At 53.4% G+C, this 27,475-nt stretch overlaps 1 protein-coding gene across 2 annotated transcripts in view; it reads left to right on the forward strand.

The window, feature by feature from the left end:
• Limk1 (LIM domain kinase 1) overlaps positions 1-26,238 on the forward strand; it is a 34,808-nt gene extending 8,570 nt beyond the window's left edge. The window contains exons 1-15 of one of the 2 annotated variants that reach the window (XM_087579229.1): positions 1,769-1,896; positions 7,338-7,476; positions 7,699-7,808; positions 11,391-11,597; positions 12,527-12,632; positions 12,752-12,918; positions 15,793-15,976; positions 16,491-16,577; positions 17,654-17,785; positions 18,896-18,955; positions 19,223-19,288; positions 21,802-21,958; positions 24,177-24,232; positions 24,638-24,795; positions 24,905-26,238. In XM_087579229.1, coding sequence (XP_087435355.1) covers positions 1,847-1,896; positions 7,338-7,476; positions 7,699-7,808; positions 11,391-11,597; positions 12,527-12,632; positions 12,752-12,918; positions 15,793-15,976; positions 16,491-16,577; positions 17,654-17,785; positions 18,896-18,955; positions 19,223-19,288; positions 21,802-21,958; positions 24,177-24,232; positions 24,638-24,795; positions 24,905-25,067 — 1,842 coding nt within the window. In that variant the 5' untranslated portion in view covers positions 1,769-1,846 and the 3' untranslated portion in view covers positions 25,068-26,238. 2 annotated transcript variants of the gene reach the window in all.
• The last annotated feature ends 1,237 nt before the right edge of the window (positions 26,239-27,475 follow it).

Raw genomic sequence — 27,475 nt, forward strand, 5'->3', positions numbered from 1 at the left:
AGCGTTAACGGGAAACTTTTTTTTATTTGTTTACATTTTTATTTATTATGTATGTGTGGAGATTAGTGGACAACTGAGAGTTTTTTATTCTGTCCTTCCCCCATGTGGGTGGGACCCAAGGACCAAATTCAGGTCGTTATGCTTGTTCTTGGGCATCTTTCCCTGCTGCGCCTTCTCACCAACCTTGGAGAAGGGAGGCAGCAGTGAGTACTGGGCATTGAACCCAGGGCCTTGTGAGTACCAGGCAAAAGCCCTGTCAGTGTACTATGTCCCAGCCTTCCGGCTACATCAGTGTCTATCTAGGGCAGAGGTACGCCACCTGTGTGCGGGTCATAACCCTTTTGGAAGTCACATATCAGATATCCTGCGTACCAAATATTTATGTTACGATGGACAACAGCAAAATTACAGTTCCGATGTAGCGCCGGTAACGATTTTATGGTTGAGAGTCAGCCCAACATGAGGAACTGTACTAAAAAGGCCGCAGGAAGGCTGAGAAGCGCTGGCCTGGGGACCTGGAAGAACCTGCAGAAGGTTCCCGTGGCTGTGCATTTTTTTCTGAGTCCTCTGATCCAGGCTCTGAGTCCCACTGCAGTGTCTCTGCCCCTGGTCTGGAGGAAATCCTAAGCTGACATAACAGGGAAGACCATAGATACAGTGACAGGTGTCCCAGGACGCATGTTAGCTGGAGAGGCTCTGTTGACAGTACAAAGGCACTGGGCTTCATCATCACAGAGGACCCTGTCTGTGCCCCACTGCCACATTTCCTGGTGGCTCTGCTCCCCCCACCCCACCCCCAGAAGATCAGAGCCAGGCCAGTGGTCCAGAGTTTCCTGGGCCCAGCCTCTGTGTGCTGTGCCATGCCTGCAGGGTCCTTTTCCCAGGAGCCTTTGTTGGTGCACAATTCCTAGAGCTCTGGTAGCCTGGGTAATCTCCCTAGAGGCTGGGTGGGGTAGCCCTGAGCCAGGAATGGTGAATGGGCTGTAGCCTGATGGGGAGCCTCAGCTGGGAGAAAGCTCCCATTCAAGGAACCTCCCGTGTAAGGAGGCTGAGCTGACCACGGGAAGTTGGCCTCTGTTCCCTTGGGGATGGCACCGGAAGAGACAGCTGCTCTGGGGCCTGTCCTTGTCCCTAGAGAGGCCCAAGCACTCAGTGCTTTTGTCCAGGAAGAGGCTAAGGAGCACATGGGATACTGGGGACTTTCTCCAGATCCAGTGGCTAGGAGTAGAGAAGTGGGGTAGAGCCTAGATCCTTCACCTCCCTAATTGTGCTCGCCTACATCCCTTCTTCCTGTGCACAGTCAGAGCCCCTCATACCTTCCCTGCTGCCTCGCCACAGAGTCAAAGCCTAGTTCCCTCCCTTTCCACCTCCTTTCATTGTCTGAGCCTAGCTCTCTCTTCTAGGGTCACAGCCCAGATCCTTTCTCCCTGCCTTTTACCTGGAGTCATAGTTTAACCACTCCTTCAACACTTCTCCACTGTAGTCCTAACCTAGATCCCGCGTTTCCCGACTTCCTACCTATAGTCAGGGCTTAGATCCTTTCCTGCCTACCTCTCTACCTTCAGTCAGAGCAAGGACCACTCCTTGCTGACCTCTGCCTGAGTAGAGATCTCTCTCCCTCTTCTGTGACCAAAGCCCAAGCCAAAGACACTGGCTGCTTCCTGTCACAATTTGAGAAAGAGGCCTTCCTCAGCCGCACTTCTGCCTCCTCCCCGTGGTGTGGCCACACAGGCCCTACCCCCTGCAACCTCCAATCCTGAGCCCCCACAGTAGGATGGGGAAGCCTTGGCCAGGCCACCCATGGGCTCCTACAGGCCTCCAGAATCTCCAGACATAGCTGCAGAGAATGCAGCCAGCTTTGGCCCTGAGAAGGACCCGCTGCCTCCGTGGGGCTAAGTGAGTAGAAAGCGCCTCCCTACCTGTCCTGGGCTAAGAGACTGGGGCTGGAGGTTGGGGGAAACTAAAGAGCAGACCTATCTGGGGATTGCTGTGGGGCAGAACTGAAACTCTTTAGTGAAATCTGCCGGCCATGAGGAGAGCAGGCTGCTACTGAGCTGTTGGACCCTCTGGTATCTTCTCCTAGTGACGCTGTCCCCCACGCCCCAACTGCTCAGTCTCCCCCCCCCCCCCCCGGGTGTCGTAGAATGAGGAGGGAGGACCCTTATACCTGTCACTGTGACACAGTGTCCCTTGCCATAGAGCCCCTCATCTGTCCCGTCCTCCCCAGGATCCTCTCCTGTCCTGCCCCAGCCTGGCTCTGCTAGAGAAAACCATGGGACAGTCTCCTCAGAAATTTTACCTAGCTGGCTCTGGCACCAGCTCTAGGCCCCATCTACCTGACGTACCTACCTCTCTTGATATGGAGGACTCTTTTTGAGATAGGATCTCATATATGCAAGGCTGACGTCATACTGGCTAGGTAGCCCAGAATGACCTCAAACTCCTGATTCTCCTGCCTCCACCTCCCAAGTCCTGTGATTACAGGCAGGCACCACCACCTCCACTGTGGCCGGGAGTAGGAACCAGGGCTTTCCGATGTGAGGCAGGGACTCTATCAACTGAGCCACAAGCCCAGCGCATCTCAACGCGCTTTGTAGAGAACCAAGCCGGGTGTTTGCTCTCCTCCCTTCTCTGGCTCCTGTCTGGATGTGGACTGAGGATTGAGGGGCTGGGCAAGGTCTGAAGTTCCCTTGTGCCTTCCATCAGCAAAGGTCTTTTGAAGCCCAGGGCCAGCCACCACCCCCTGTCATGACCCCACACACAACCTGAGCCCGAATGAAGCCTTAGCTTAGGGAGTTTCCTACTAGATGAACTTAAGAGCTTTCTCTCCCAGGGTGGGATCTAACCAAGCACCTGTCATCCCAGCACTGGAGAGGTAGAGGCAGGAGGACGGGAAGCTCAAGGTTGATCTGGGGAGGTAGTTCAGTCAGAGTGCTTGCCTAGTGTGCATGAGTCCTTGGGTTCCATCGCCAGCAGTGTATAAACTGAGCTAGAAGACACAGCACTCGCAGTGGAAGTACCATTGAGGAGTTCAGGGTCATCTTCTGCTATATATCGAGTTCAAGAAGGCCAGCCTTTGCCCTGTGAGACCCTGTGTCAACCGAGAGTGAAGGGGGCGGGGGAGGGGACAGAGTCACAGACAGCAGAGAGGGCCTAAGCAGTACTAAGGGTGCCCGGTGGGATCAGACCCCTCCAGCTGGCTGTGTTTGCAGATCGTTTGTGCTGCTGCTCTGCAGTGCCGGCTGGGAGAAGCTTCAAGGAAGTAGTGACCTGGTAGGGGATGTGCTGAGCAGAGCTCGTGAGCGAGTCATGGTCAGGTTGTTCTGCTGCAGTGGCTGCGGCTGGGCTCAGCTCGCTCCCCAGCAGGAGTGATGAATGAGTGGGTGGAGGTGGAGCCAGGGAGTTTCCTACTAGATGAACTTAAGAGCTTTCTCATCCAGGGTGGGATGTGGCTGCTCCTAAGTCCACACCCATAAGGGGAACAGGCATGCAGCAGCCCCGCTTCCTGCAGCATGACACAGGGGAGTGATGGGCAGACCCCTGTGACACTCCTGTGCCCCAGGCGTGGACCGGAAGCAAGTCACTGATGGTGTAGGACTGCGGGCCTTCCTGAAAGAACAGAGTCTGCACTGCCTCTTTGCACTGTGAGGCCCCATCTGTGGCATCTTTTATCAGGTTTAAAGCCCCTAAGAGGGCTACACCGGGGTCCCACGTTCACTCCTTCCCCTGCGGCAGCCTCCCAGCAGTGCCAAGCCCCTCCCCTACTCTGCCCTGGGCTGTTGCCAGGGGAGTTGGGACAGTAGGCATGACGTCATGCCTCCTGCCCTGCACTCACTGTCCCCGCCTCTGCTGTTCTCTGACTCCCCCAGGGGGACACCTCATCAGGCCCCTTTCCTGGGAACACCACTCCACCCAGTTTCAACTGAACTCTGACATTTTGTGCTCCCCGGCCTGAGCCCCTCCCTGCAGGCCGGACACCCAGACAATGGGAAACAAGCTAGGATCTTCTTAAAGAGACAGTGTCCCGCCAGCCAGCCGGTGTCTAGCTGTCCTTCCTGTCTTCTTCTCAGTTATAGTTCTAGCAAGCCACTGGAGTGGGGGGTGGGGGTGGGGGGGACGAACAGTCTCACCCACCTAATCTCTCCTGCCTTGGTACCCAGGACAGGACAGTCCAGCTCCTCCTGGGCCCATGTGACTCAGGCATATCTAGGCACAAAGAACCCTAGAGCCAGCTCAGGCTCACCGGAGAGTCCCCATCCACCGGGATGCTTGGACCAGAAGTTGGGCGCCTGTTTTAAAGGCAAAGACACCATTCCTCTCCGTCTGCCCTTCAGCCCGGACCCCAGCCTCCTGGGTTCTCTCTTAGGCTAAGAGGGACTGCTGGCTTTGCTGCCCCTGGGCTGAGGGAAGACAGGGATATGGATGTAATGATAGGGGGTAGATGATCCTTGGATGTCCTTACGAAGGCCTGAGGGCTGCTGAGCTTTGGAAAGCTACAGCATCCTGCATCTTCATTGGCGGTGTCCCTTCCGCATCCTGAACCCAATCCCTACCTAGCTCCATGAGACAAGGTTAGCTCTACAGGGCCTGTGCTTGTAGGTGGGAACCTGGGCAGCTTGGGCCTTTATAGCTCGTCTCCCCTGAGGGATTTTGTCTTGTTGGGTTTTTTATTTGAGTGTTTGTTTTGAGCTGGTGTTTTCCTTCAGTGCCCTGACTGGCCTGCAGGCTGGTCTTGAATCCCCATGCGTCCCCCTACCTCTGCCTCCCAAGTGCTAAAGCAGAAGGTACTGGCAATTCAGGTCCCCTGCTCTAAGAGTGATCGAGCCCTGGGCTGTGGAGGAGAGTGCGGGAGAAAGCCAGCGGGTCCATTAGCGGGAGGCCTGTGGTTTTCTTCATGCTCTCTCTGTTCCTGGGCTCTGTTCCTCCATTTGGCTGGTGACCAAGAGCAAGTCACCTTCCCCTCTGAGCCGTCTTCTCTGCATGAGAGGAAACGGGCCCAGATGAGAAGCTGCTCTCATTCTGAGACTAGCAGGTAGGCAGCTCCTTTAGCCTCCCGTGGCAGAGCGGAAATGGATGGTTGTACAGGCTGTGCATGGAAAAAGCTATAGAAGGAGCTGGGCACAGTGATACCTTTACTCCCAGTACTAAGGAGAAAGAAGCAGGCAGACCTCTGTGAGTTCAAGGCCAACATGCTCTACATAAACAGGGACAGCCAGGGCTAGAGAGAGAGAGAGACCATGTCTCCAAAACCTAAGAAAGTAAAAGGTTGTAAGGGACGAAGCAAGATGGCTCAGCTGGTGAAGAGGCTTGCCACGCAAGCCTGACGAACTGAGTTCGGTTCCCGGAACTTCTGTAAGAGTCCAAGGAGAGAGCTGATTCCCCACAGTCATCCTGTGGCCTTCCCCTGTACACTGAGGCTCACACCTGCACGCACACTGTAATATTGTAGGCGAGTAGCATCCTACCATGTAACTCTGAGTAACCAGAAACAGGCTATGTAGACCAGAGTTCCACCCGTGGCTGCCTCTGAGTGTTGAAGTCAAAGGTGTGCTCCACTGTGCCCAGCCATTAGTAATTAAAAAAAAACAAACCAACCAAACAAACAAACAAAAAAGCAGATGTTGGTCTAGTGCTATGCCCGGTCTCACAGTCTAAGCTCTGGACTTCAATATAGGCTATCTCTGTTCACAAGGTACAACTGCTTTTAAATGTCTTTCTTTTTTTGAATTTAGCTAACTAATTAGATTGAAGGACGACTCTTACTATATAGCCCAGCTTATTCTGGAACTTGTCATGTAACCCGGGCTGGCCTCAAGCTCACATTCCTTTTCTTCATCATTTTTAGTGTCTGTTTTATTTTATGTGTATGAGTGTTTTTGCTTGCATATGTGTGTGTGCGCGCCTGGCACCCACAAAGGCCAGAAGAGGATATCAGCTCTCCTAGAACGTGTGTTACAAATATAGTTGTGAGCCACCATGTGAGTGGTAGGACATGAACTCAGGACCTCTGGAAGAGCATTCAGTGCTCTTAACCGCTGAGCCACCTCTCCAGCCCTTCCTTCTTTTACTTTCGAGATAGTATTTCATGTTCCGTTCTGGCCTGGAACCCTATACTATAAAATATGTAACCATATGACCTTGAACTCCTAATTGCCCTGCAGTGGATCCTGGGTGCTGGGATGGCAGGTTAGTACCACCTGCCCAGTGTAATTCTTCATGTACAGGGTCTCACTATGTAGCCTGTGCCAGCTGCACCTCTGAGGTCCCACCTCAGCTTCCCAACTGCTGAAATTACAGCCCTACCTTTGCCTCCATCCTGGCTACCTTTCTCTTTGTTTTGTGTCTGGCTTTTTGTTGTTGTTGTTCTCTTTTTTAAGACTTTTTAATCTATTTTATGTATGAGTGCCCTATCTGCGTGTACACCTGCAGGCCAGAAGAGAGCATCAGATCCCATTACAGATGGTTGTGAGCCACCATGTGGTTGCTGGGGGATTGAACTCAGGGGGGTTGGGGATTTAGCTCAGCGGTAGAGCACTTGCCTAGCAAGCGCAAGGCCCTGGGTTCGGTCCCCAGCTCCAAAAGAAAAAAGAAAAAAAAAAAGAAAAAAAAAGAAAAAAAGAACTCAGGACCTCTGGAAGAGCAGTCAGTGCTCTTAACCGCTGAGCCATCTCTCCAGATTCTTTGTTTTGGTTTGTTTGTTTGTTCCTTTGTCTTGTTTTGTTTTAAAGATTTATTTATTTAATGTATATGAGTACACTGTCGCTGTCTTCAGACACACCAGAAGAGGGCATCAGATCCCATTACAGATAGTTGTGAGCCACCATGTGGTTGCTGGGATTTGAACTCAGGACCTCTGGAAGAGCAGTCAGTGCTCTTAACCTCTGAGCCATCCCTCCAGCCCTTGTTTTGTTTTGTGAGACAGGGCTATGTATGTATGTATGTATGTATGTATGTATGTATGTATGTATGTATGCATGCTAGGCAGGCTCTCTACCAACAGAAGTACAGCCTCAGCCCTTACTTTATTTTGATTTTTTAAAAGCAAAATCCAAAATTAAATACCTATACACGGCAACTGGGAAGATGGCTCCAGGGTCAAGAATCCTTGCTGCTTTTGCAGAGCAGGCAAGGGTTTACCCGTGCATCTGCATCATCAATTCCAGCTCCAAGGCGCCTGGTGTCCTCTGGCCTCCACAGGGACCATGCACACACGACGCACATACAGACAAAGCAGGCATACGCGCATGAGCAGAAATTGTTTTTTAAATTAAAACAAAACCAAAGAGAGCTGTGCAGAGGTGGTGGTGGCCACCCTCAGCCCCGCCCCTCTCTCCCAGGTGCTGCGAGTGTAGCACCTCCCTTTCACACCAGTACTACGAGAAGGATGGACAGCTCTTCTGCAAGAAGGACTACTGGGCCCGCTATGGCGAGTCTTGCCACGGGTGCTCCGAACACATCACCAAAGGGCTGGTCATGGTAAGCCACTTTCCCCTACCTGCCTGCCTCTTGAGGCAAGTGTGCATTCTCTCCCCGCCATCATCCCCTGTGCGTCCTGAGCCCATCCCTTCATCTGTCCAGACTTTCCAGTCCTCTTCCTGTCCAGCTGGGTTGCCCTGCCCTCCCCCTAAGAGGAGAATGGTGATGACTGTGGGGACAGCGGGCACCACTAAGCTTTGGGTTGTGTCCCCACCACTACAGGTGGCCGGGGAGCTGAAGTATCACCCCGAGTGCTTCATCTGCCTTGCCTGTGGAAACTTCATCGGTGATGGGGACACCTACACACTGGTGGAGCACTCCAAGCTGTACTGGTGAGTACTGTGGGCCTCTTCAAGCCTAGGGGCCTGCACCTGTCACGAAGGCTGCCCATACACAGGCTGTTATGGAACCATAAAAGCTATACTACTCATAGTGAGTTCCAAGCCAGAACAGTACAAGCACAGTACCAGGCTCCACCTGGTTAAACAGGAGAGGGTAAGTGCCATTGCTCCTTGCCTCCATGTAGACATGACAGGAATTACAGTGCCTGTCACCCCCGCTTTTCAGGAGGCCAGTGCCAGAGAATCCCCCAGGGAGGGGCTGAGGCGTGGCTCAGTGGTAGAGCCCCTGCCTAGAATCCCCCAGGGAGGGGCTGGGGGCGTGGCTCAGTGGTAGAGCACCTGCCTAGAATCCCCCAGTGAGAGGCTTGGGGCGTGGCTCAGTGGTAGAGCCCCTGCCTAGAATCCCCCAGGGAGGGGCTGGGGGCGTGGCTCAGTGGTAGAGCCCCTGCCTAGAATCCCCCAGGGAGGGGCTGGGGGCGTGGCTCAGTGGTAGAGCCCCTGCCTAGAATCCCCCAGTGAGGGGCTGGGGGCGTGGCTCAGTGGTAGAGCCCCTGCCTAGAATCCCCCAGTGAGGGGCTGGGGGTGTGGCTCAGTGGTAGAGCCCCTGCCTAGAATCCCCCAGTGAGGGGCTGGGGGCGTGGCTCAGTGGTAGAGCACCTGCCTAGAATCCCCCAGGGAGGGGCTGGGGGCGTGGCTCAGTGGTAGAGCCCCTGCCTAGAATCCCCCAGGGAGGGGCTGGGGGCGTGGCTCAGTGGTAGAGCCCCTGCCTAGAATCCCCCAGGGAGGGGCTGGGGGCGTGGCTCAGTGGTAGAGCCCCTGCCTAGAATCCCCCAGTGAGAGGCTGGGGGTGTGGCTCAGTGGTAGACCCCCTGCCTAGAATCCCCCAGTGAGGGGCTGGGGGCGTGGCTCAGTGGTAGAGCCCCTGCCTAGAATCCCCCAGTGAGGGGCTGGGGGCATGGCTCAGTGATAGAGCCCCTGCCTAGAATCCCCCAGGGAGGGGCTGGGGGCGTGGCTCAGTGGTAGAGCCCCTGCCTAGAATCCCCCAGTGAGGGGCTGGGGGTGTGGCTCAGTGGTAGAGCCCCTGCCTAGAATCCCCCAGTGAGGGGCTGGGGGCGTGGCTCAGTGGTAGAGCACCTGCCTAGAATCCCCCAGGGAGGGGCTGGGGGCGTGGCTCAGTGGTAGAGCCCCTGCCTAGAATCCCCCAGGGAGGGGCTGGGGGCGTGGCTCAGTGGTAGAGCCCCTGCCTAGAATCCCCCAGGGAGGGGCTGGGGGCGTGGCTCAGTGGTAGAGCCCCTGCCTAGAATCCCCCAGTGAGAGGCTGGGGGTGTGGCTCAGTGGTAGACCCCCTGCCTAGAATCCCCCAGTGAGGGGCTGGGGGTGTGGCTCAGTGGTAGAGCCCCTGCCTAGAATCCCCCGGGGAGGGGTTGGGGGTGTGGCTCAGTGGTAGAGCCCCTGACTAGAATCCCCCAGTGAGGGGCTGGGGGCGTGGCTCAGTGGTAGAGCCCCTGCCTAGAATCCCCCAGTGAGGGGCTGGGGGCGTGGCTCAGTGGTAGAGCCCCTGCCTAGAATCCCCAGTGAGGGGCTGGGGGCGTGGCTCAGTGGTAGAACCCCTGCCTAGAATCCCCCAGTGAGGGGCTGGGGGTGTGGCTCGGTGGTAGAGCCCCTGCCTAGAATCCCCCAGGGAGGGGCTGGGGGCGTGGCTCGGTGGTAGAGCACCTGCCTAGAATCCCCCAGTGAGGGGCTGGGGGCATGGCTCAGTGGTAGAGCACCTGCCTAGAATCCCCCAGTGAGGGGCTGGGGGCATGGCTCAGTGATAGAGCCCCTGCCTAGAATCCCCCAGGGAGGGGCTGGGGGCGTGGCTCAGTGGTAGAGCCCCTGCCTAGAATCCCCCAGGGAGGGGCTGGAGGTGTGGCTCAGTGATAGAGCCCCTGCCTAGAATCCCCCAGTGAGGGGCTGGGGGCATGGCTCAGTGATAGAGCCCCTGCCTAGAATCCCCCAGGGAGGGGCTGGGGGTGTGGCTCGGTGGTAGAGCCCCTGCCTAGAATCCCCCAGTGAGGGCTAGAGTGTGACTCAGCAGTAGAGGGCTTCCATGTCATTAGTAAGGCTCTATGTTCATTTCTGAGTATGAAAGAAAGAAAGAAGATAGACAGACAGACAATGACTGAAACCAAAAGTGCCCCGACACCAGCTCCCTTCCTTCTGCTTCTGCAGTGTTACTGTGTCTCTAGCCACAGAGCTAGCACAGATCCCACAAGCTACAGATACCATCCCCAGCAGGTCTGTTCCTGCTCCAGACACCAGCTGCGCACTCAGGCATCCCCAGGCCCTCACACACTTCAAGCAACTGCGTTCCAGTCCAGTGACCCCAGGTTTGAGGGTGTGCTGTGTAACCAACTCACAGAACTCCACATGGTGCTGCGGGTCACAGCCGCACCAAGCGAGGGCACCTTCCACCTCTCCCAGCCCATCTTAGGTTTACTAACTGGGATGCCACTGAGGCCACGCCTCCAGGGATTCCACTGAGGTTTTAAGGCATTGGTCTCTAGCCTGCTCCTGGGAATCCAGGCTGGCCAGAAGCCCCAAGCCTTCAGTCAGGGTCAGTAACTGTGGAACCAGCCCTGATGTGACTCATTTGCATAGACTCAAGTGTCCTCCAGAGGGCTCATAAATAACAAAGATCCCCCTGTTCCAAGGACTTCGAGTCCTTCTCCCCAGAGCCAGAGACAAAACCAGACAGATTCTCTCTTCGGAAACACCAGCAAAACTGGATTCGAAAACATCAGACCCGATCCCAAATGGGTTTTTAATGACTTCCTCCCTAAGGAGACGTATCCGTTAGGGCCTCGCCTTATCTTGGCCATCTGACAGTATCACCGGATAGACAGAGCCAAAATGGGGCCAGTGAGATGGCTCAGTGGGTAAAGGCGCTTGCTGCCAAGCCTAACGAACCTGAATTCCATCCCCAGGACCCACAGGGTGGAAAGAGAGAACTGACTCACAAATTGTCCTCTGACCTCCATACTCTCTCCGTGGCATGTGTAGTCCCCTCACCCCTAAGCCCATACACACACACACAAAAATAATAAATGTAATTAAAAGAAGTAACAGTCTGATGAGATGGCTCGGCAGGTAAAGGCATTAACCACTAAGCTTTACAACCTTAGTTTAATCCCCAGGACCATAACGGAAGGAGAAAACTGATTTCTGCAAATTGTTTTTTAGTCCCCATATATATTGGCATACATCTCATTGAGCAAACACACACAAAAATAAATGTAAAAAAAATGATTGGGGTTGGAGATTTAGATTCAGTGGTAGAGAGCTTGCCTAGGAAGCGCAAGGCCCTGGGTTCGGTCCCCAGCTCCGAAAAAAAGAACCAAAAAAAAAAAAAAAAAAAAAAGATTAACTTGAATAACAGAACCAGAGTTAGGGGTGCTGAGACAACTGGGCATGCCCAGTCCTGCCCTGTGTCCCACCAGCTTGCTGTGGGCTGCAGAGCAGCATTCCTGACTTCTCCCCTGATGCTCTCTTCTTCCTTTCTCTTTGGATCGGCACCGCCGATGACCCTCATAGCGGGCAGTGCTACTACCAGACTGTGGTAACTCCAGTCATCGAACAGATCCTCCCTGACTCACCCGGCTCCCACCTGCCCCACACAGTCACCCTCGTGTCTATCCCAGCCTCTGCTCATGGCAAACGAGGCCTGTCTGTCTCCATCGACCCCCCTCACGGCCCACCAGGATGTGGCACGGAGCATTCGCACACGGTCCGAGTCCAAGGGTGAGTGGGCTGCCACGCTGGGTGGGGCCCTGTTGTAGCGACCTGGTTCTATTAGCTCTCTGCTGCTGTGACAGGATACCTGACACAAACAACCTGAGTGGGGAGAGATTGGTCTTAGCTCACGGTTCGGAGGGCTCTAGTCACTGAGTCAGGTTATTCAGGCCCAAAACACCCAGGTACTAGAAGCAGGAGGAACTGAGATCGCTCCCCCAGAACCCATTTTTACAAAATCCAGGGGCTGTCAACATGGCTTGTCAGATAAAGATGCTTGCCACCAAGGCTGACTGACATATTGAGTTTCATTCCCAGGTCCCACAAGGAAAACCAACTATCTTCTGATTGACAGACAGACAGACAGGCAGACACATACACATACACACACACACACACACACACACACACACACACACACACACACCGACAAAGAAACAGACCTGAAAGAAGAAGAGGATCCATGCGAGTGGGAGGGGAACAGGAGGGGTGGAGGGGAGTGTGATCAAATGCACTACGTAGTGTATGAAGGCGCCGTAGTGAAGCCTGTGGTTGACATAGTTAATAGATGTAATAGTAAGACAGAACTGGAGCTGGAGAGATGGCTCAGCGGTTAAGAGCACCGGCTGTTCTTGCAGAGGACCAGGGTTCGGTTCCCAGCAACCACCTGGCGGCTGACAACCTTCCAGCTCCAGACACCTCCAGGCCACCAGGCATGTATGCATGTGGTACATAGATGTACACGCAGACAAAACGCCCGCGTAAAGTCTTTTATTTGGTTATAGGTAACAACTAAAACCACAGTATTCTGCGATTTCCACCTCAGGTGGTATCGTTCCTTCCCACCCCACACCTGGTGCCCTTGGCTTTTGGTTTCCTCTTGGGGCTCAGGGGCACAGGTCGTAGGGGAACTCGTCTAACCATGCCTTTATCCCCAGAGTGGACTCGGGCTGCATGAGCCCGGATGTGAAGAATTCCATCCACATCGGAGACAGGATCTTGGAAATCAACGGCACGCCCATCCGGAATGTGCCGCTGGACGAGGTAGGACCACAGAATCAGACAGATCCGAGGCTGGGCAGGATGGAATGGTGGAAATAGAAGCTTCACCCCTGAGCTCTGTTGCCACCTCAGAAGACTCACCTGTCCACACCTGTCCCCAGATCGACTTGCTGATCCAGGAGACCAGCCGCCTGCTCCAACTGACCCTCGAGCACGACCCCCATGACTCACTGGGCCATGGGCCAGTGTCGGATCCCAGCCCCCTGGCCTCCCCGGTACACACTCCCAGCGGACAGGCAGGCAGCTCTGCCCGGCAGAAACCTGTCTTGTAAGTCAACCTGTTCCTCAGCTCCTCTTACACGGGTGTCTTGCCTGCATGTATGTCTAGCACCACAGGCCTGCCTGGCGGCCTCAAGGATCCTCTGCAGCTGGAAGGTGTGAGCCGCCATGTGGGTTCTGGGAACCGAGCCCCGTGCTCCGTAAGAGTGGCCCGTGCTCTTCTCTCCAGGCTTCCTCCTGATTCATCCCTTCAACTCCAGCGTCAGTGTAGGGGTTGTAATGGCTGTGAGGGTGAGAAAGGAAACAGCAAGCAAACAGCGCCCTCAGCTGGACATTACGGAGACCTTCCCGGGCAGGCCCACATCTTTTATTTTACACTGATTTACTCATTTACTCTGTGGGCGAGGGGAGGGACCGAGATGGGCCCGAGGACACCTCAGTGCCTGTGTACTGGTCAGATTCAGGTCGTCAGGCTTGGTGGCACTGTTAATTTTAAAGTTTACTTACGAGGTGTGACAGACTGTTTTCCGTGCCGGTGAGGAGCAGGCACAGATAAAGCGTATTTTAAGGCCATCTCTAGGTCAGCGGTCAGAGTTCTCACCTAGTGCACACAGAATTCCGGTTTCCGTCCCTAGCACCACATAGTCCGGGCGCGGTGGCACACACTTGTGAACCCGCACTCAGGAGGTAGAAACAGGAGGATCAGAAGTTCAAGTTTATCCTTGGCTATCTAGTAAGTTGGAGGCTAGCCTGGGCTACATGAGATAGTACTTATTAAAAAATAAACAGGTCCCAAAAAACCCTATTTTATCACTTTAGTGTGCCAACTCTTGAAATTTTAAACAATAGTTGTATTAATACAGGTAAAACTGGTACAGATTCCAGTCATGTCATTGGCTCGGCAATAATATGCTGTCGTGCCGTCAGTCATGGTTATAAATACATAGCCCGGATTCTACACTGCTCATGTGCTCTTGCTATCCTTCCATTCCTTTTCCAGTCCTGTTCCTCGGTGGGGATACAAAGAGCCGGTGCAGGGTAGACGGCTCCAGGGTAGGAACACTTACCAGGCCAGCGTGAAGACCTCCATTCAGACCCCCAGCAGCACCACGTGAAAGGCCGGACATCTGTAACCCCAGTGCAGGGTTCAGTCAAGGGACTCTGGCTCGAAAGGATGCCGGAAGGCCGGACCAGCAGTTAAAAGCTAAGAGCACACCTTTAATCCCAGCACTCGGGGAGCAGAGGATCTCTGAGTTCCAGGCCAGCCTGGTCTACATAGTGAGACCATGTCTCAGAGGGAAAAAAAAAACAACTTAAAACTGTGTACATTCTTGCAAAGGACCAGAGTCTGGTTCCTGGCACCCACCTTGTGTGCCTGTTCTAAGGAATCTGATGTCCCTTATCTGGCCTCCACGGCTCATTGTGCTTACATTCACAAACACAGATACAAACACATGCATTAAGTAAAGATAACAAGTCTAAAAAGTAGTAAGGTGGAGAGTGACCGAGGAAAATACCCGGATGTCAGCATAGAGCCGGCCTCTACATCCTCGCACACAAATATGCATGCACACTCACACGAAGGCATGCATACAGCACACACAGAAAATACCACGAGAAACTACAACACATTACAGTGGTTTCTGGCACTCCCTTTCCCCCATCCCCCATTTCTTGGCTTGTTTGAATGATTTTTAGTTTATTTTAATTTTCCTTCATACATAGCCCAGGCTAGCTTTGAACTTGTGATTTTTGTGCCTCCATCTCTTAAATACTGGGAATTGGAAGTATGCTTGAGCATACCCAGCGGTTTCTAGTTCTCATCCCCCTCCTCCTCCTCTTCCTCTTCCTTTTCCTCCCCCTCCTCCTCCTCCTCTTCTACCTCCCCTCTTCCTCTCTCATTAATACCTTAATAGTGAAGGCTCATTTGAAGCCATAGAGATAACAGGACAGACTAGCATCTTGACTTCATGTAGTAGCCAGTGATCGGCCTGAGATGATGGGAACATTGGGGTGACAGGCTAACTCCAGGCCATTAGATATCCAGGAGGCTTTGGACATCTTTCCATGCCTAGAGACTTCCTCTGACTGGTTGTCACCACACAATGGTATGTTTCACAAAGACTACTGTGGTCCAAGGTGAAGGAGTTGATATAAGATGTCAAGTCAGAGTTGGCCCATGGTCTGTTGCAGTGATCCAGGGATCAGGAGCCATGAGTCCTCTGTCTTTGAGCTTGAAGAAGCAAAAGGAGGGACACGAGGAGTCAGAGGTAGCCTGTCCCTTGTCCCACTTCTGCTGGGACCTCTCCAGGATTCTTAGAGAAGCCTTTTGAAGGGCTTTTCTTCTGGGATGACAGTCGCATTTCCTTCCTTCCTTCCTTCCTTCCTCCCTCCCTCCCTCCCTCCCTTCCTTCCTTCCTTCCTCCCTCCCTCCCTCCCTTCCTTCCTTCCTTTCTTTTTTTTCCCTGGAGACAGGGTTTCTCTGTGTAGACCTGGCTGTTCTGTAACTTCCTCTGTAGACCAGATTGGACTTGAACTTGGAGATCCACTTGCTTCTGCCTCCAAAATGCTGGGATTAAAGGTGTGTGTGCCACCACTGTTGTAAGAGGTTGTATTGCCAAAGGCATGTACTCCCTCCTCCCAGTTTGTCCAGAACTTAGGCGGTATGCAGGGATATCTGTGCACTGCAGTGTGTCGGACACTTCAGGCAGGATATCTGAGCCTGGGCCACCAAGCAGAGGAGGCCATGGGTACCTTCTAACGAACTGTGGCTACCCCCAAGACACCAGGCTGTCCCACATACTCCCAGGATGGGGGATGAGCAGCAGCTGGTTAATGGGGTGCTCTTGCGAAGAGGAGTCGGGACAGTGTCTCAGCCGGGTGCCACCTCCCCATGGCACTGGGCCCCGTGTACCTTTCCCAGGAGGAGCTGCAGTATTGACACGTCCCCGGGTGCCGGCTCACTAGTCTCACCAGCCTCCCAGCGCAAGGACCTGGGTCGCTCCGAATCCCTCCGAGTGGTTTGTCGACCACACCGCATCTTCCGGCCGTCTGACCTCATCCATGGGGAGGTGTTGGGCAAGGGCTGTTTCGGCCAGGCCATCAAGGTATGCAAATGGGGAGGGGAGGCTGGGTGACACTTCTGACCAACTCCTGCCTCACACTGCCCCCCTCTGAATCTAACACAGGGACCATCTAGAGTCTATGCGCTCAGCCCAGGATTACCACTCCTTTTCCTGGGCTTCCCTGAACTATTAAGAGGGAAGAGACTACACAGATAGACTCAGAACTTTGTGGTTTGTCTTTAAGGACAAAGTCTCCTGTAGCTCAGGCTGGCCTTAAACTCTCTATGTAGCTGAGGTTGACCTTGAACTCCTGATCTTCTGACTGCCACCCCCACGTACTGGGATCTCACTCATCCACCAGCATGCCTGGCTTTATAACGTTGCAGGACAAGGTCTCACTAAGTTGCCCAGGCTAGCCTCACACTCACTAGATACTCCAGGCTGGCCTTGCACATGAGCTCCTCCTGCCTCTGCCTCCCAAGTGGCCGGGGTTAGAGGCGTGCATTACTGTGTCCCCCTGGGCCTAGAGTTTTGTACCTCTGTATCTCCAACGTAGGTGACACATCGAGAAACGGGCGAGGTGATGGTGATGAAGGAACTCATCCGGTTTGACGAGGAGACCCAGAGGACATTCCTCAAGGAGGTCAGTGGAGAGGTCACATGTCTGCTCCCCTCCCCAATGAGAATGGGTGGCAGGGGGTCCCATCCCAGGAGCATGTGTGAAGCACACGACTTGTGAAAGAGGTAAGAGGGTTCAGGCCTCACTGGGGACAGGGCAGCCATGAGTTGTGGGTGTGGCTCAGTTAGTAGATCGACCGCCTAGCATGCTTGAGACCCCAGATTCAGTCCCCAGCACCACACACACGTACTGGGCATTATAATACACATCTGTAATCCCAGCACTTGGAAGATGGAAGCAAGAAGATGAGAATTCAAGGTTTTCCTCAACTACATAGAGAGTTCTAGACTAGCCTGGGCTATGTGAAACATTGACTCAAAGCCACAGAAGTCGGAATAGCTATGGATTGGGGATGCAGGTTGATAGATGCTTGCTTATCAAAGCCCTGGGTTCTAATGCCAAAACTGACATTGGTTACATGCCTGGGAGACGGTGGTGTGAGGATCAGGAGTTCAAGCCAAGGTTCAGCCAAGGACCTCCATGGCTATATAGTGAGTTCAAGACCAGCCTGAGATGTGAAAATTTGTGTTTTCTTTTGTTGTTGTTGTTGTTGTTGTGTTGTTGTTAGGTTGGTTGGTTGGTTGGTTGGTTTGGTTTGGTTTGATTTTGGTTTTTCAAGTCAGGGTTTCTCTGTAGCCCTGACCATCCTGGAATTTACTCTGTAGATCAGGCTGTCCTTGAACTCAGAGATCTGCCTGTCTCTGTCTCCTGAGTGCTGGGAGTAAAGATGTGCGCCATAGCCAGTGCTACCACCACCACTGCCACCATCATCACCACCACCACCACTGGGCTTGAGGGGCACTCTTTTTTTTTTTTTTTTTTTTTTTGGTTCTTTTTTTCCGGAGCTGGGGACCGAACCCAGGGCCTTGCGCTTCCTAGGCAAGTGCTCTACCACTGAGCTAAATCCCCAACCCCTTGAGGGGCACTCTTAAACAGAAGACACAGTGGCTTGCTGTGTGAGAGGAGACTGGGTGCCCTTCTGTTTGAGCAGGGTAGAGCAGGGGGGAGAAGGTCCAGGCCCAACCTGTATGTTCCTCCAGGTGAAGGTCATGCGATGCCTGGAGCACCCTAACGTGCTCAAGTTCATCGGCGTGCTGTACAAGGACAAGCGGCTGAACTTCATCACCGAGTACATCAAGGGCGGCACCCTGCGGGGCATCATCAAGAGCATGGTGAGCCGGCTGGGGCTGGGGTGTGACAGGTTGGTAGAGCGCTGGCCTCATACTGGAGGCTTTAGTTTCCATCCCCAGCACTGCATAAACCTCTTAATCCCAGCACGAGGGAAACAGGTGGGGCTTATGAGTTCAAAGCCAGCCTGGTCTATAAAGCAAGTTCCGTGCCAGCCAGGACGATGTGACCCCATCACTGAGGAGCCGGAGGAAGGATCCTCAGGGACCAGTGGCCGGCCAGCTTGTCCACACCCATGAGCTCTGGCTTCAGTGAGACATTCCCTCAAAAAATAAGGTAGAAGGGCTAACAAGATGGCTCAGAGTAAAGAAGCCGGCTACCGGGTTGGGGATTTGGCTCAGTGGTAAAGCGCTTGCCTAGGAAGCGCAAGGTCCTGGGTTCGGTCCCCAGCCCCGAAAAAAAAAAAAAAAAAAAGAAGCCGGCTACCAAGCCTTGACAGTTCAGTCTCCAGGACCAGCATGGTCGAAGGGAGAGAGCAAATGCCTAAAAGTCATCATGTGTGACACACATGCTATGGCTGTATACACCCTTACACACACACACACACACACACACACACACACATGAAATAAATAAAAATGTTTAATGGTAGAAGGAAATTAAGGAAGACACCTGACACTTATCTTTGGCCCCCCCACCCACTTTTAACATACACATGCGTACACACAAAGCCAATACATACATACCACAGAAGAGAAGAAGGCAGAACGAATACATCTATTTAAAAGTATTCAGGAGGTTTAATAGGTTACCACCCTACGTGCTATAATGGACTCATGGGTCGTACTTTATACTGTCTGCTTTGGAGAGGAGTATAAATCAACACCAGACAGAGTAACGACCACACGGGTCGCTGCTCAGAATAGCTAGTTTGAGAGCTGCAGCAGAACTTGTGCAAATCCTTAGTGTGTGAAATCAATTCTGTTAAGAAAAGATGCCTTTAGGGTCTATAAAAACAGGAAACTAGAAAATTCAAGGCTAGCCTGGGCTACATAGGACATCTTGTCTCAAAAAAAAAATCAAACAAGGGCCAGTGCCATCCCCCAGCCTACCACTTACCATGCTATATCCTAGCCATTTTTCCCTGTCCCTAGGACAGCCAGTACCCGTGGAGTCAGAGGGTCAGCTTTGCCAAGGACATTGCATCAGGGATGGTAAGTGACCTGCCACCCACTCAGGTGACCCACTAAGCCACGAGGAGTGTGGGAGCAGAACCTGCGGGGCAGCTCTGAAGGGGCAGCCACGTGGGTGACTATCTAGAATCCCCCAGTGAAGGCTCAAGGTAAAGCTCAGTGTTAGAGCAGATGCCTAGAGTCCATCCGCTTACGAGATGGGTAGGAAGCAAGGAGCTTCCAGAGGCTCAGGGCTGAGGTGGAGTCTGATAGCTAAACACCACTGACACCCTCATTCCATTCCCTCAGGCCTACCTCCATTCGATGAACATCATCCACCGAGACCTCAACTCCCACAACTGTCTGGTCCGTGAGGTGAGCAGTGGGGCCCAGCACCCTGGGCAGCTGGGTATGCTGGAGAAAGAAGGGACCTAAGAGCTGCTCCTCTCAGGACTTCCGTGGAACTAGAGGTCAGGTGAACAGGACCAGCGCAAGAGGTGGGCAGACCTAGGTTACAGTCCTGGCTCTGCCATTTATAATGTGGCAGCATCCTCAGACCATCAGCAGCACAAGGGCTTAACGGGTCAGAGAAGGGAGAACTGATTCAAAATGCAAAGCCCTAGCTTTCACTGCAGCATTCACAGATGCCAGCAGAGGTAGCCCAGGCTACCCAAGCAGCGGCAATAACAGCAAATCAGCGTGTGGGCAGGGGCATCTAGAAGAGGAGCCTTGGCATGGGCATTTCAGTGAGGCCAAGAGGATAAGAGCAGTCAGCCCCAAGTTTACAGGTTGGTGTTTAAGGGGTCCCCAGGTGTTCTGCAGAAAGCAGAGGAACTGGGCCAAACTGGGGAGCAGGTGCCTAGAGTCCTGCTCCCATAATAACTACTGCAGTCAGCATCTGAACTGAGGACGGCGAAGGTGGGATTGAGTCCTACATGAGCTACAGACCCACAATTAGTTGTCAGGGCCAGCCTGGACAACTTAGCAATGCCCTGTCTCAAATTATAAAGTGAAAAAAGTCCTGGCAGCATGGGTGAGGAAAGCATGCACCCAGAATCCCCCAGTGAGGGGCTGGGGGCGTGGCTCGGTGGTAGAGCCCCTGCCTAGAATCCCCCAGTGAGGGGCTGGGGGCGTGGCTCAGTGGTAGAGCCCCTGCCTAGATCCCAGGGAGGGGCTGGGGGCGTGGCTCAGTGGTAGAGCACCTGCCTAGAATCCCCCAGTGAGGGGCTGGGGGCGTGGCTCAGTGGTAGAGCCCCTGCCTAGATCCCAGGGAGGGGCTGGGGGCGTGGCTCGGTGGTAGAGCCCCTGCCTAGATCCCAGGGAGGGGCTGGGGGCGTGGCTCAGTGGTAGAGCCCCTGCCTAGAATCCCCCAGTGAGGGGCTGGGGGTGTGGCTCAGTGGTAGAGCCCTTGCCTAGAATCCCCCAGTGAGAAAAGCTGGCATTACTCAGCAATGCAATCTTTGCCTAGCCTGCATGAAGACCTGGGTTCAACTCCCAATACCATCTCACACACACACACGCACGCACGCACGCACGCACGCACGCACGCACACACGCACGCACACACACGCACGCACACACACACACAAGACAGTGTTGCCTAAGGTGTCTAAACCATCCAATCTATAAAGAAACCCAGTACTTTAGAGTTCCTGATTTTGATATTTTAGGTCCCTAGTGTCCCCTAAGCCCTGTCAGCCTGCCGAGAACCCTACACAGAAGATGGTACTAAATGCTGTGGCTGTCCCAGCAACATAGAAAACACCACACTGTGGTTTTGAGGGTGAGCCACAAAACTCTGGCCGTTGGTGGCATGAAAGTGAGCTGAACAAGTCCTCTGTGGATCCTGCTCGGCCTTGGTGTCTAGATCCTTGGTGGCCTGCCCCCTTTTAACAGCCTCAGTGTCACCTACTCTGTGAAGACGAGGAACACCTGGGAAAGGAGAGAAGTCGGGAACCAAGAGGACCAGGCTCGCCCCAAAGGGAAGGCCCCTCAGGTGCCCATCTAGTCACAGGCAGTCACCTGCAGAAAGCGTCACAAGGACAGTAGGGAAGAGACTGAACACACACACCCACGTCTGACCTCAGGTCAGTACTGCCTGCTGGGCCTCCGTCACCTCTGGTTTTGAGTCCCTCAATTCTAGAGATGGACTCTGAGATGTGGAAACTAAGCAGTCTCTACCACTGAGGCACACCAGACACCATCGGCTCTCACTGGGATGCTAGGCAGGTGTTCTAATGCCCGCCCGCCCGTGCTCCAATTCCTTACTGGGAAACTTTTTTTTTTCCCCCGGAGCTGGGGACCGAACCCAGGGCCTTGCGCTCGCTAGGCAAGTGCTCTACCACTGAGCTAAATCCCCAAAACCCCCCCCTTTTTTTTTTAAGATTTATTTCATGTCACTGTCCTCAGACACACCAGAAGAGGGCATCAGATCGCATTACAGATGGTTGTGAGCCACCTGTGGTTGCTGGGATTTGAACTCAGGACCTCTGGAAGAGCAGTCAGTGCTCTTAACCTCCGAGCCACCTCTCCAGCCCCTTGCTGGGAAATTCCAAGGCAGGATTCTACTATTGAGCATACTCTAATCCCTTACTGGACAATTCTAACCAGGCATTCTACCTATAAACCATGCTTCCAGCCCTGCACTGGGGGGTTCTAGGCAAGCTTTCTACCTCTGAGTCACACCTCTAGCCCCTCACTGGAATCTCCAGAAGTTTTAGGCAGCTCTGTTAGCAGAGAGCTGGGACAGAGGGAGGTACCCTCCCTGACACAGGTCCCTGGTACCAGGGTATATTCTCTGTGCCCTGTATGGGATTAGAGGGAAAGGGTCCTAAATAGAAGCAGACAGAGAGAGGACCCAGGCTCAGCCTGCCTTGTGAAATTTCCAGAACAGGAATGTGGTGGTGGCTGACTTTGGGCTGGCTCGACTCATGATCGATGAGAAGGGTCAGTCTGAAGACTTGCGTAGCCTTAAGAAGCCGGACCGCAAGAAACGGTACACAGTGGTGGGTAACCCCTACTGGATGGCGCCAGAGATGATCAATGGTGAGTGCTGGCTCTGGGGGTCCCAGGCGGAGGAGAAACAGCCACCCCACATGCTGACCTCTCTGCCTGTTGGCTTCCCCGGGGAGCCCTATATTCTCTTCTCTTGCTTCCCTCCAATGACTAGGTCAACTAGGGTTTCCTGGCTTGTGGCCGCCTCCCTCCAGCCTCCACCTCATCGCCACCCTTCTTTGTTTAGTTTCGGGTGGGTGTTGGGTGTGGTTTTCATACTGTGTGTGCGTGCACACATGCACCTCAGGAAGCACCTTGTAGGAGGCAGTTGTCTTCCCTCGGGCGGGTCCTCAAAAATCGTCAGGTGACCCATATAGCAGGCCCTTTTCTTCTTTTAAAGGTCACGTCTCATTTAACACCCTTAACCTCCAACTCATGATTTAGCCCAGGATGACCTCGTGCCTCTGCCTCCAGAGTGGTAGGGTTACAGGAGTGAGTCATCTCCCTCTGTCTGTGGGTTAGAATCCAGGGCTAGATCAGCATTCTGGCCCAAAGTGCTGGGACTGTAAGGGAGCACTACTGGCTTGTCTGCCTTTATCTCATTTTGATCATGTATGTGCTGTGTTTCATTCTGTTTTGTTTGAGATAACCCCTCTTTGCTATGTAGCTCGGGCTACCCTGGAAGTCATTGTGTAGACCAGGCTGGCTTCACAGAGATTCACCTGCCTCTCCCCTCTGAGTGCTGGGATTAAACTCTACACCACCATTGCTGCCAAACTTTGTCTTTTTTTTTTTTTTCCCAGACAGAGTTTCTCTGTGTAGCCCTGGCTGTTCTAGAACTCACTCTGTAGAGCAGGTTGGCTTTGAGTTCAGAGATCCTCCTGCCTCCGCTCCATGCTCGCGTGTGCCATGACCGGCAGTCAAGGCTTTTGTGTTTTTTTAAAAAGACCTTTAATCCCAGCCCTTGAGAGAGACAGGCAGATCTCTGTGAGTTCGAAGCCAGCCTGGTCTACAGACAGCCAAGGCTACACAAAGAAACCCTGTCTCGGAGGGGGAAAGTATTTATTTGTCTAGAGGTGTGGCTAGTTAACTGCCTGACATACAGGAAGTCCTGGGTTCCGTCTCCTGCAGTACATAAGCCAGCACATACCTGTCATCCTAGTATGTGGATGATGGAAGCAGGAGGATTGCTGTGAGTTCAAGGCCGGTTTGGGCCACATGGCGAGTTCCAGGCTAGCTTGGCTAGAGTGAGACCCTATGTAAAAACACCAAGAAAATTGGCATATGTCGGTCGTGTATCTTTTATCCTAGCATTTGAGAGGACCGAAGCAGGTGGATCTCTGAGTTCTAGGCCAGCCTTCTGGTCCTGAGGAATTCCAGGCCAGCCAGGGCTACCAACTGAGACCCTGTCTAGAAACAAAGCAGGCAGGCTGTGGTGGCTGAGCTGTTAAGAGCACCCACTCTGCCGCTCTGCAGAGGTCCAGTTCCCAGCACCCACACGGCGGCTCCTAACCATCTGTGACTCCATTTCCAGAGGATCTCGTGCCTTCTGGCCTCCACAGACACCAAGCACACATGTGGTACACATACACACATGTAGACAAAACATTCATGCACATAAAGTGAGAAATCTAAAAGAATGAAAAGAGGCGTTTCAGATCGCACAGGGGCCCCAGGCAGAACCAGGAATGCCTCCTCCTGAGACGCTAACTACCTCAAACATTTTTCCCTAATTTTTCCCTCAGTGCTTCCAATTCTAAGCCCTCCCTCTTCCACTGCACCCCATTCCACTCCAAGACCCCTCTCCCAATGAAATAACGCCTGTGTGTTACAGGGATTTATCTGGTTAGATGTGACCAGAGTCATGCAGCAGGTGGTGGCCAAGCGGGATTAAAACTGCTTTGCCCCTCAGAGATCCCCGCGTCGTATCAGACACAGTGGTTTAAGGTTTGATTGGGGATGGTTCTGTTTTGCTTTGAGAAAGGGTCTCATAGTTCAGGTTGGCCTCAAACTGACTTGGTAGCCACGAATGGCCTTCCAATTTGTGGTCCTCCTGCCTCCACCTATGTACCGGAATCACAGCTGTGCACCACCACGGCCTGTTTTTGCCTTGCTGGGGATGGAGCCCAGGGCTTCATGCACGCTGGAGCTGCCTGCCAGCTGAGCCACGCCCCTGGTGCCTCGGAGCTCTTGGACTCAGAATTTGCTTTTCCTGCCTGTGTCACCACTCTCAGTCCTGCATCCCTGCTGATATTTGCTCTCTCTTTAGGTCGTAGTTACGATGAAAAGGTGGACGTGTTTTCCTTTGGAATTGTCCTTTGTGAGGTAGGCAGCCCTTGTGCCCAGACTTCAGTATCCAATCCTCCCTTGCCCCAGCCTGGGGCAAGGCTCTCCACAGGGGCCTCAGGCTCTGAGAACATGGCTCCCCAAAGCCAGAGCGTGACATCAGTGGGGTACAGTTTAGTCCCTGGCCATTCCTATCTGAACTGTCTTCAAAGCATTTGGCAGGCTTCCAGAACCCCTAGGCTCAGAGGTCCCACGCTAACTGGGGGGGTCAGAGGTCCCACACTAACCAGTGGGCTCGGAGGTCCCACACTAACCAGTGGGCTTGGAGGTCCTACACTAACCAGTGGGCTCAGAGGTCCCACACTAACCAGTGGGCTCAGAGGTCCCACACTAACCGGGGGGCTCAGAGGTCCCACACTAACCAGTGGACTCTGTACTGAACAGATTATCGGGCGTGTGAATGCAGACCCTGACTATCTGCCCCGCACTATGGACTTTGGCCTCAATGTAAGGGGTTTCCTGGACCGCTACTGTCCACCAAACTGTCCCCCAAGTTTCTTCCCCATCACTGTGCGCTGCTGTGACCTGGATCCTGAGAAGAGGTGAGTTTCGGGGAGGAGGAATAGGACTCTGGCCTGAAGCGGCCTTGGGATGGGTGGGTCTTTGGGAGAGCCAGTCTCACCATCCCCTGATGCTTACCTGTCACCCCAGGCCCTCTTTTGTAAAGCTGGAACAATGGCTAGAAACACTTCGCATGCACTTGGCTGGTCACCTGCCACTGGGCCCACAACTGGAACAACTGGAGCGGGGCTTCTGGGAGACCTACCGGCGGGGCGAGAGCTCGCTACCCGCCCACCCCGAGGTCCCTGACTGAGCCCAGTGGGCCCACCATCTTCATCCCCGCCTCTGGAGAATAGACCCTCACCAGATTCCTCAGCAGGGGGTGGCCTAGGCATGGAGCCCTCAGCTGGGGCAGTGGTGACCATATCCGTACCCCCAGACCTGCCTTTTCCCCTCATGCAGGGTGCCCCCCAGCCTCTCTCTGCCTCTGGCCCCCAAGTCACAAGGCTGCACACACACGTGGTTGGTCACATCGCCCTGCCTTACCTCCCATTGTGTGGAGCCACCCCCTCACTTGTCTTTGCATGAGCTGGAGGGTTGGGGAAGCTGAACCCATTCCATGCGATGCCTGCAGCTGTCTGCACAGCGCACCTGCTGGCAGCTCTTCCCAGCAAGGCTGGGCCAGAAGGCAGCTTTAGAAGTGAGCCCTGTAAGGCCAAGGGAGAGGCTATGTGCCCGGGAACCCAAGGGCAGTCCAGGATCCCTTGGGGAAAATCTAGGTAGCATCAGGTATTGACAGGGATCTAAATCCCAAAGCAGAGAGAGAGAGAGAGGTCCAGTCCCATGTGGCCAGGCAGTGGCCTTCGCTCTTGCTTCGTGTCCATCTCATTTCTTGATCAAAGCCACTTTAGTAAGAAGTAGGTACCAGTCCTCAGGATGAGCCAGGAGCCCTCAGGGGAGAGGGCGGATGATGCCTGGGAACACAGCTGACAGGGAGGGTCCAGCCCACACCACAGAGGCTGGGCAGAGGGAATGAGGTAGCCATCCACCAGCACCCCAGCCCTCCCGGTTCATCTCAGCACCCTTCCTGGGCCTCTCCCCGTGGCTGGAGCAGCCCCACCCCCTCCCTGGGTGCATCTGCCCTCTGAGTTCTTTCTGTGTGATCTATTTTTTAAGAAGAGTTTGTATTATTTTTTCATAACGGCTGTAGCAGCAGCTGCTTGGGGGGGGGGTTGGGGGGGTGGTTTTGTTTTGTTGTTTTGTTTTAGGTGGGTGGGGGTGGGAGGGCCATCTCTTCACTCTGCTTCAGTTGAACACCTAGGGACGTATTAAAACTGTGAAGCTTTCTCAGTGCACTTTGAACATGGAAGAGAATCTGAACCCCCGCGGGACCAGGACTGAAAGAGGCAAGGCCTGCTTGCCTCGGCCCAGTGACCGTGATAGGAATGAACCCAAACTCAATAAAATCAATTCTGTGCTCCCCACTCGGGGCTTGCATCCGCGTGTGTGTCTGAGGGCCCCAACGGAACGAGCGGGAGATTCAGAAGCCTCATATGGGGCTGGATGTGTGGCACACACCTCTGGAGCGCTCGGAGACAGGCAGGCGGGTACCTGTGAATTCTAGGCCAGGTCTACGGAGTGAGTTCCAGGACTGCACCAGAGAAACCCTGTCTGCAGTGGCAGGGTGGGGATCCTAGTGTGGGGTGGGCTGGAGAGACAGCTCAGTGGCTCTTGAAAGGAACTAGAATTCAGTTCCTGGGTTCCACGTCAGGCAGCTTACAGATGTCATAGGGGCAGCCACCTTCTTCTGGTCTGACAATTACATCATCAAAGGCTGGAGAGACAGTTCATTCAATTAAGAGTAGTTACTGTTCTTGCAGAAGACCCAGGTTCCATTCCCAGCACCCACCCATGTAGTAGCTTCTAACTGACTTCAGTTCTGAGTGACTTGACACCCTCTTCCAGCCTCTGTACACACCATATATGTATACATAAAACAAAATTTTAAATATTTGTTTTAAAAGCCTGCTGGCAAGGTTCCAGGCAAGGCGTGCACATGCAAGCTTTTTAGAAGCTAGGCTGGATCTGGGTGAACTGGTACAAGCATACAATGCCAGTACTTGGGAGCTGAGGCAGGAGAATTGCAGGCTGTCTGAATTTAAGGCCAATTTCAATTAGAGATAGAGATCCTATGGGGGGAGGAGGTTGGAGGAAAATGTCAGGGGATGTAGTTTAATTGGTAACGTATATGCTTAGCATGCAGAAAGCCCTAGGTTTGACCCCCTAACCACCATGCTAGCACATGCATGTAACCCCAGCCATGAGACAGAAGTTCAGGAGTTGAAGGCAGTTCTCAGTTACATGGAGTTTGAGGTCAGCCAGGGCTGACTGACTCTTGTTTAAGAAAACCTGGGAGGGGAACACCCATCAAGAAGGGGAGGGGGAGGGATTAGGGGGATGTTTGCCCGGAAACCGGGAAAGGGAAGAACACTCGAAATGTAAATAAGAAACACTCAAGTTAATAAAATAATAATAATAATAATAATAATAATAATAATAATAATAATAATTGAACTCCAGTGAGGGGGGAAATTCTTTCCACAACATTATTATCACTAAAACCCAAGAAAGTTCATATTTTTGTGAACTGATAACGGGCAAACAATACTACATCTTTGCAATGGATTGGTATTGAAGAACAAAAATAAATGAACTGCCAAA

The sequence above is a fragment of the Rattus norvegicus genome, chromosome 12 (assembly GCF_021556685.1).
Source record: "Rattus norvegicus strain SHRSP/BbbUtx chromosome 12, alternate assembly SHRSP_T2T, whole genome shotgun sequence".
Taxonomy (NCBI): Eukaryota; Metazoa; Chordata; class Mammalia; order Rodentia; family Muridae; genus Rattus; species Rattus norvegicus.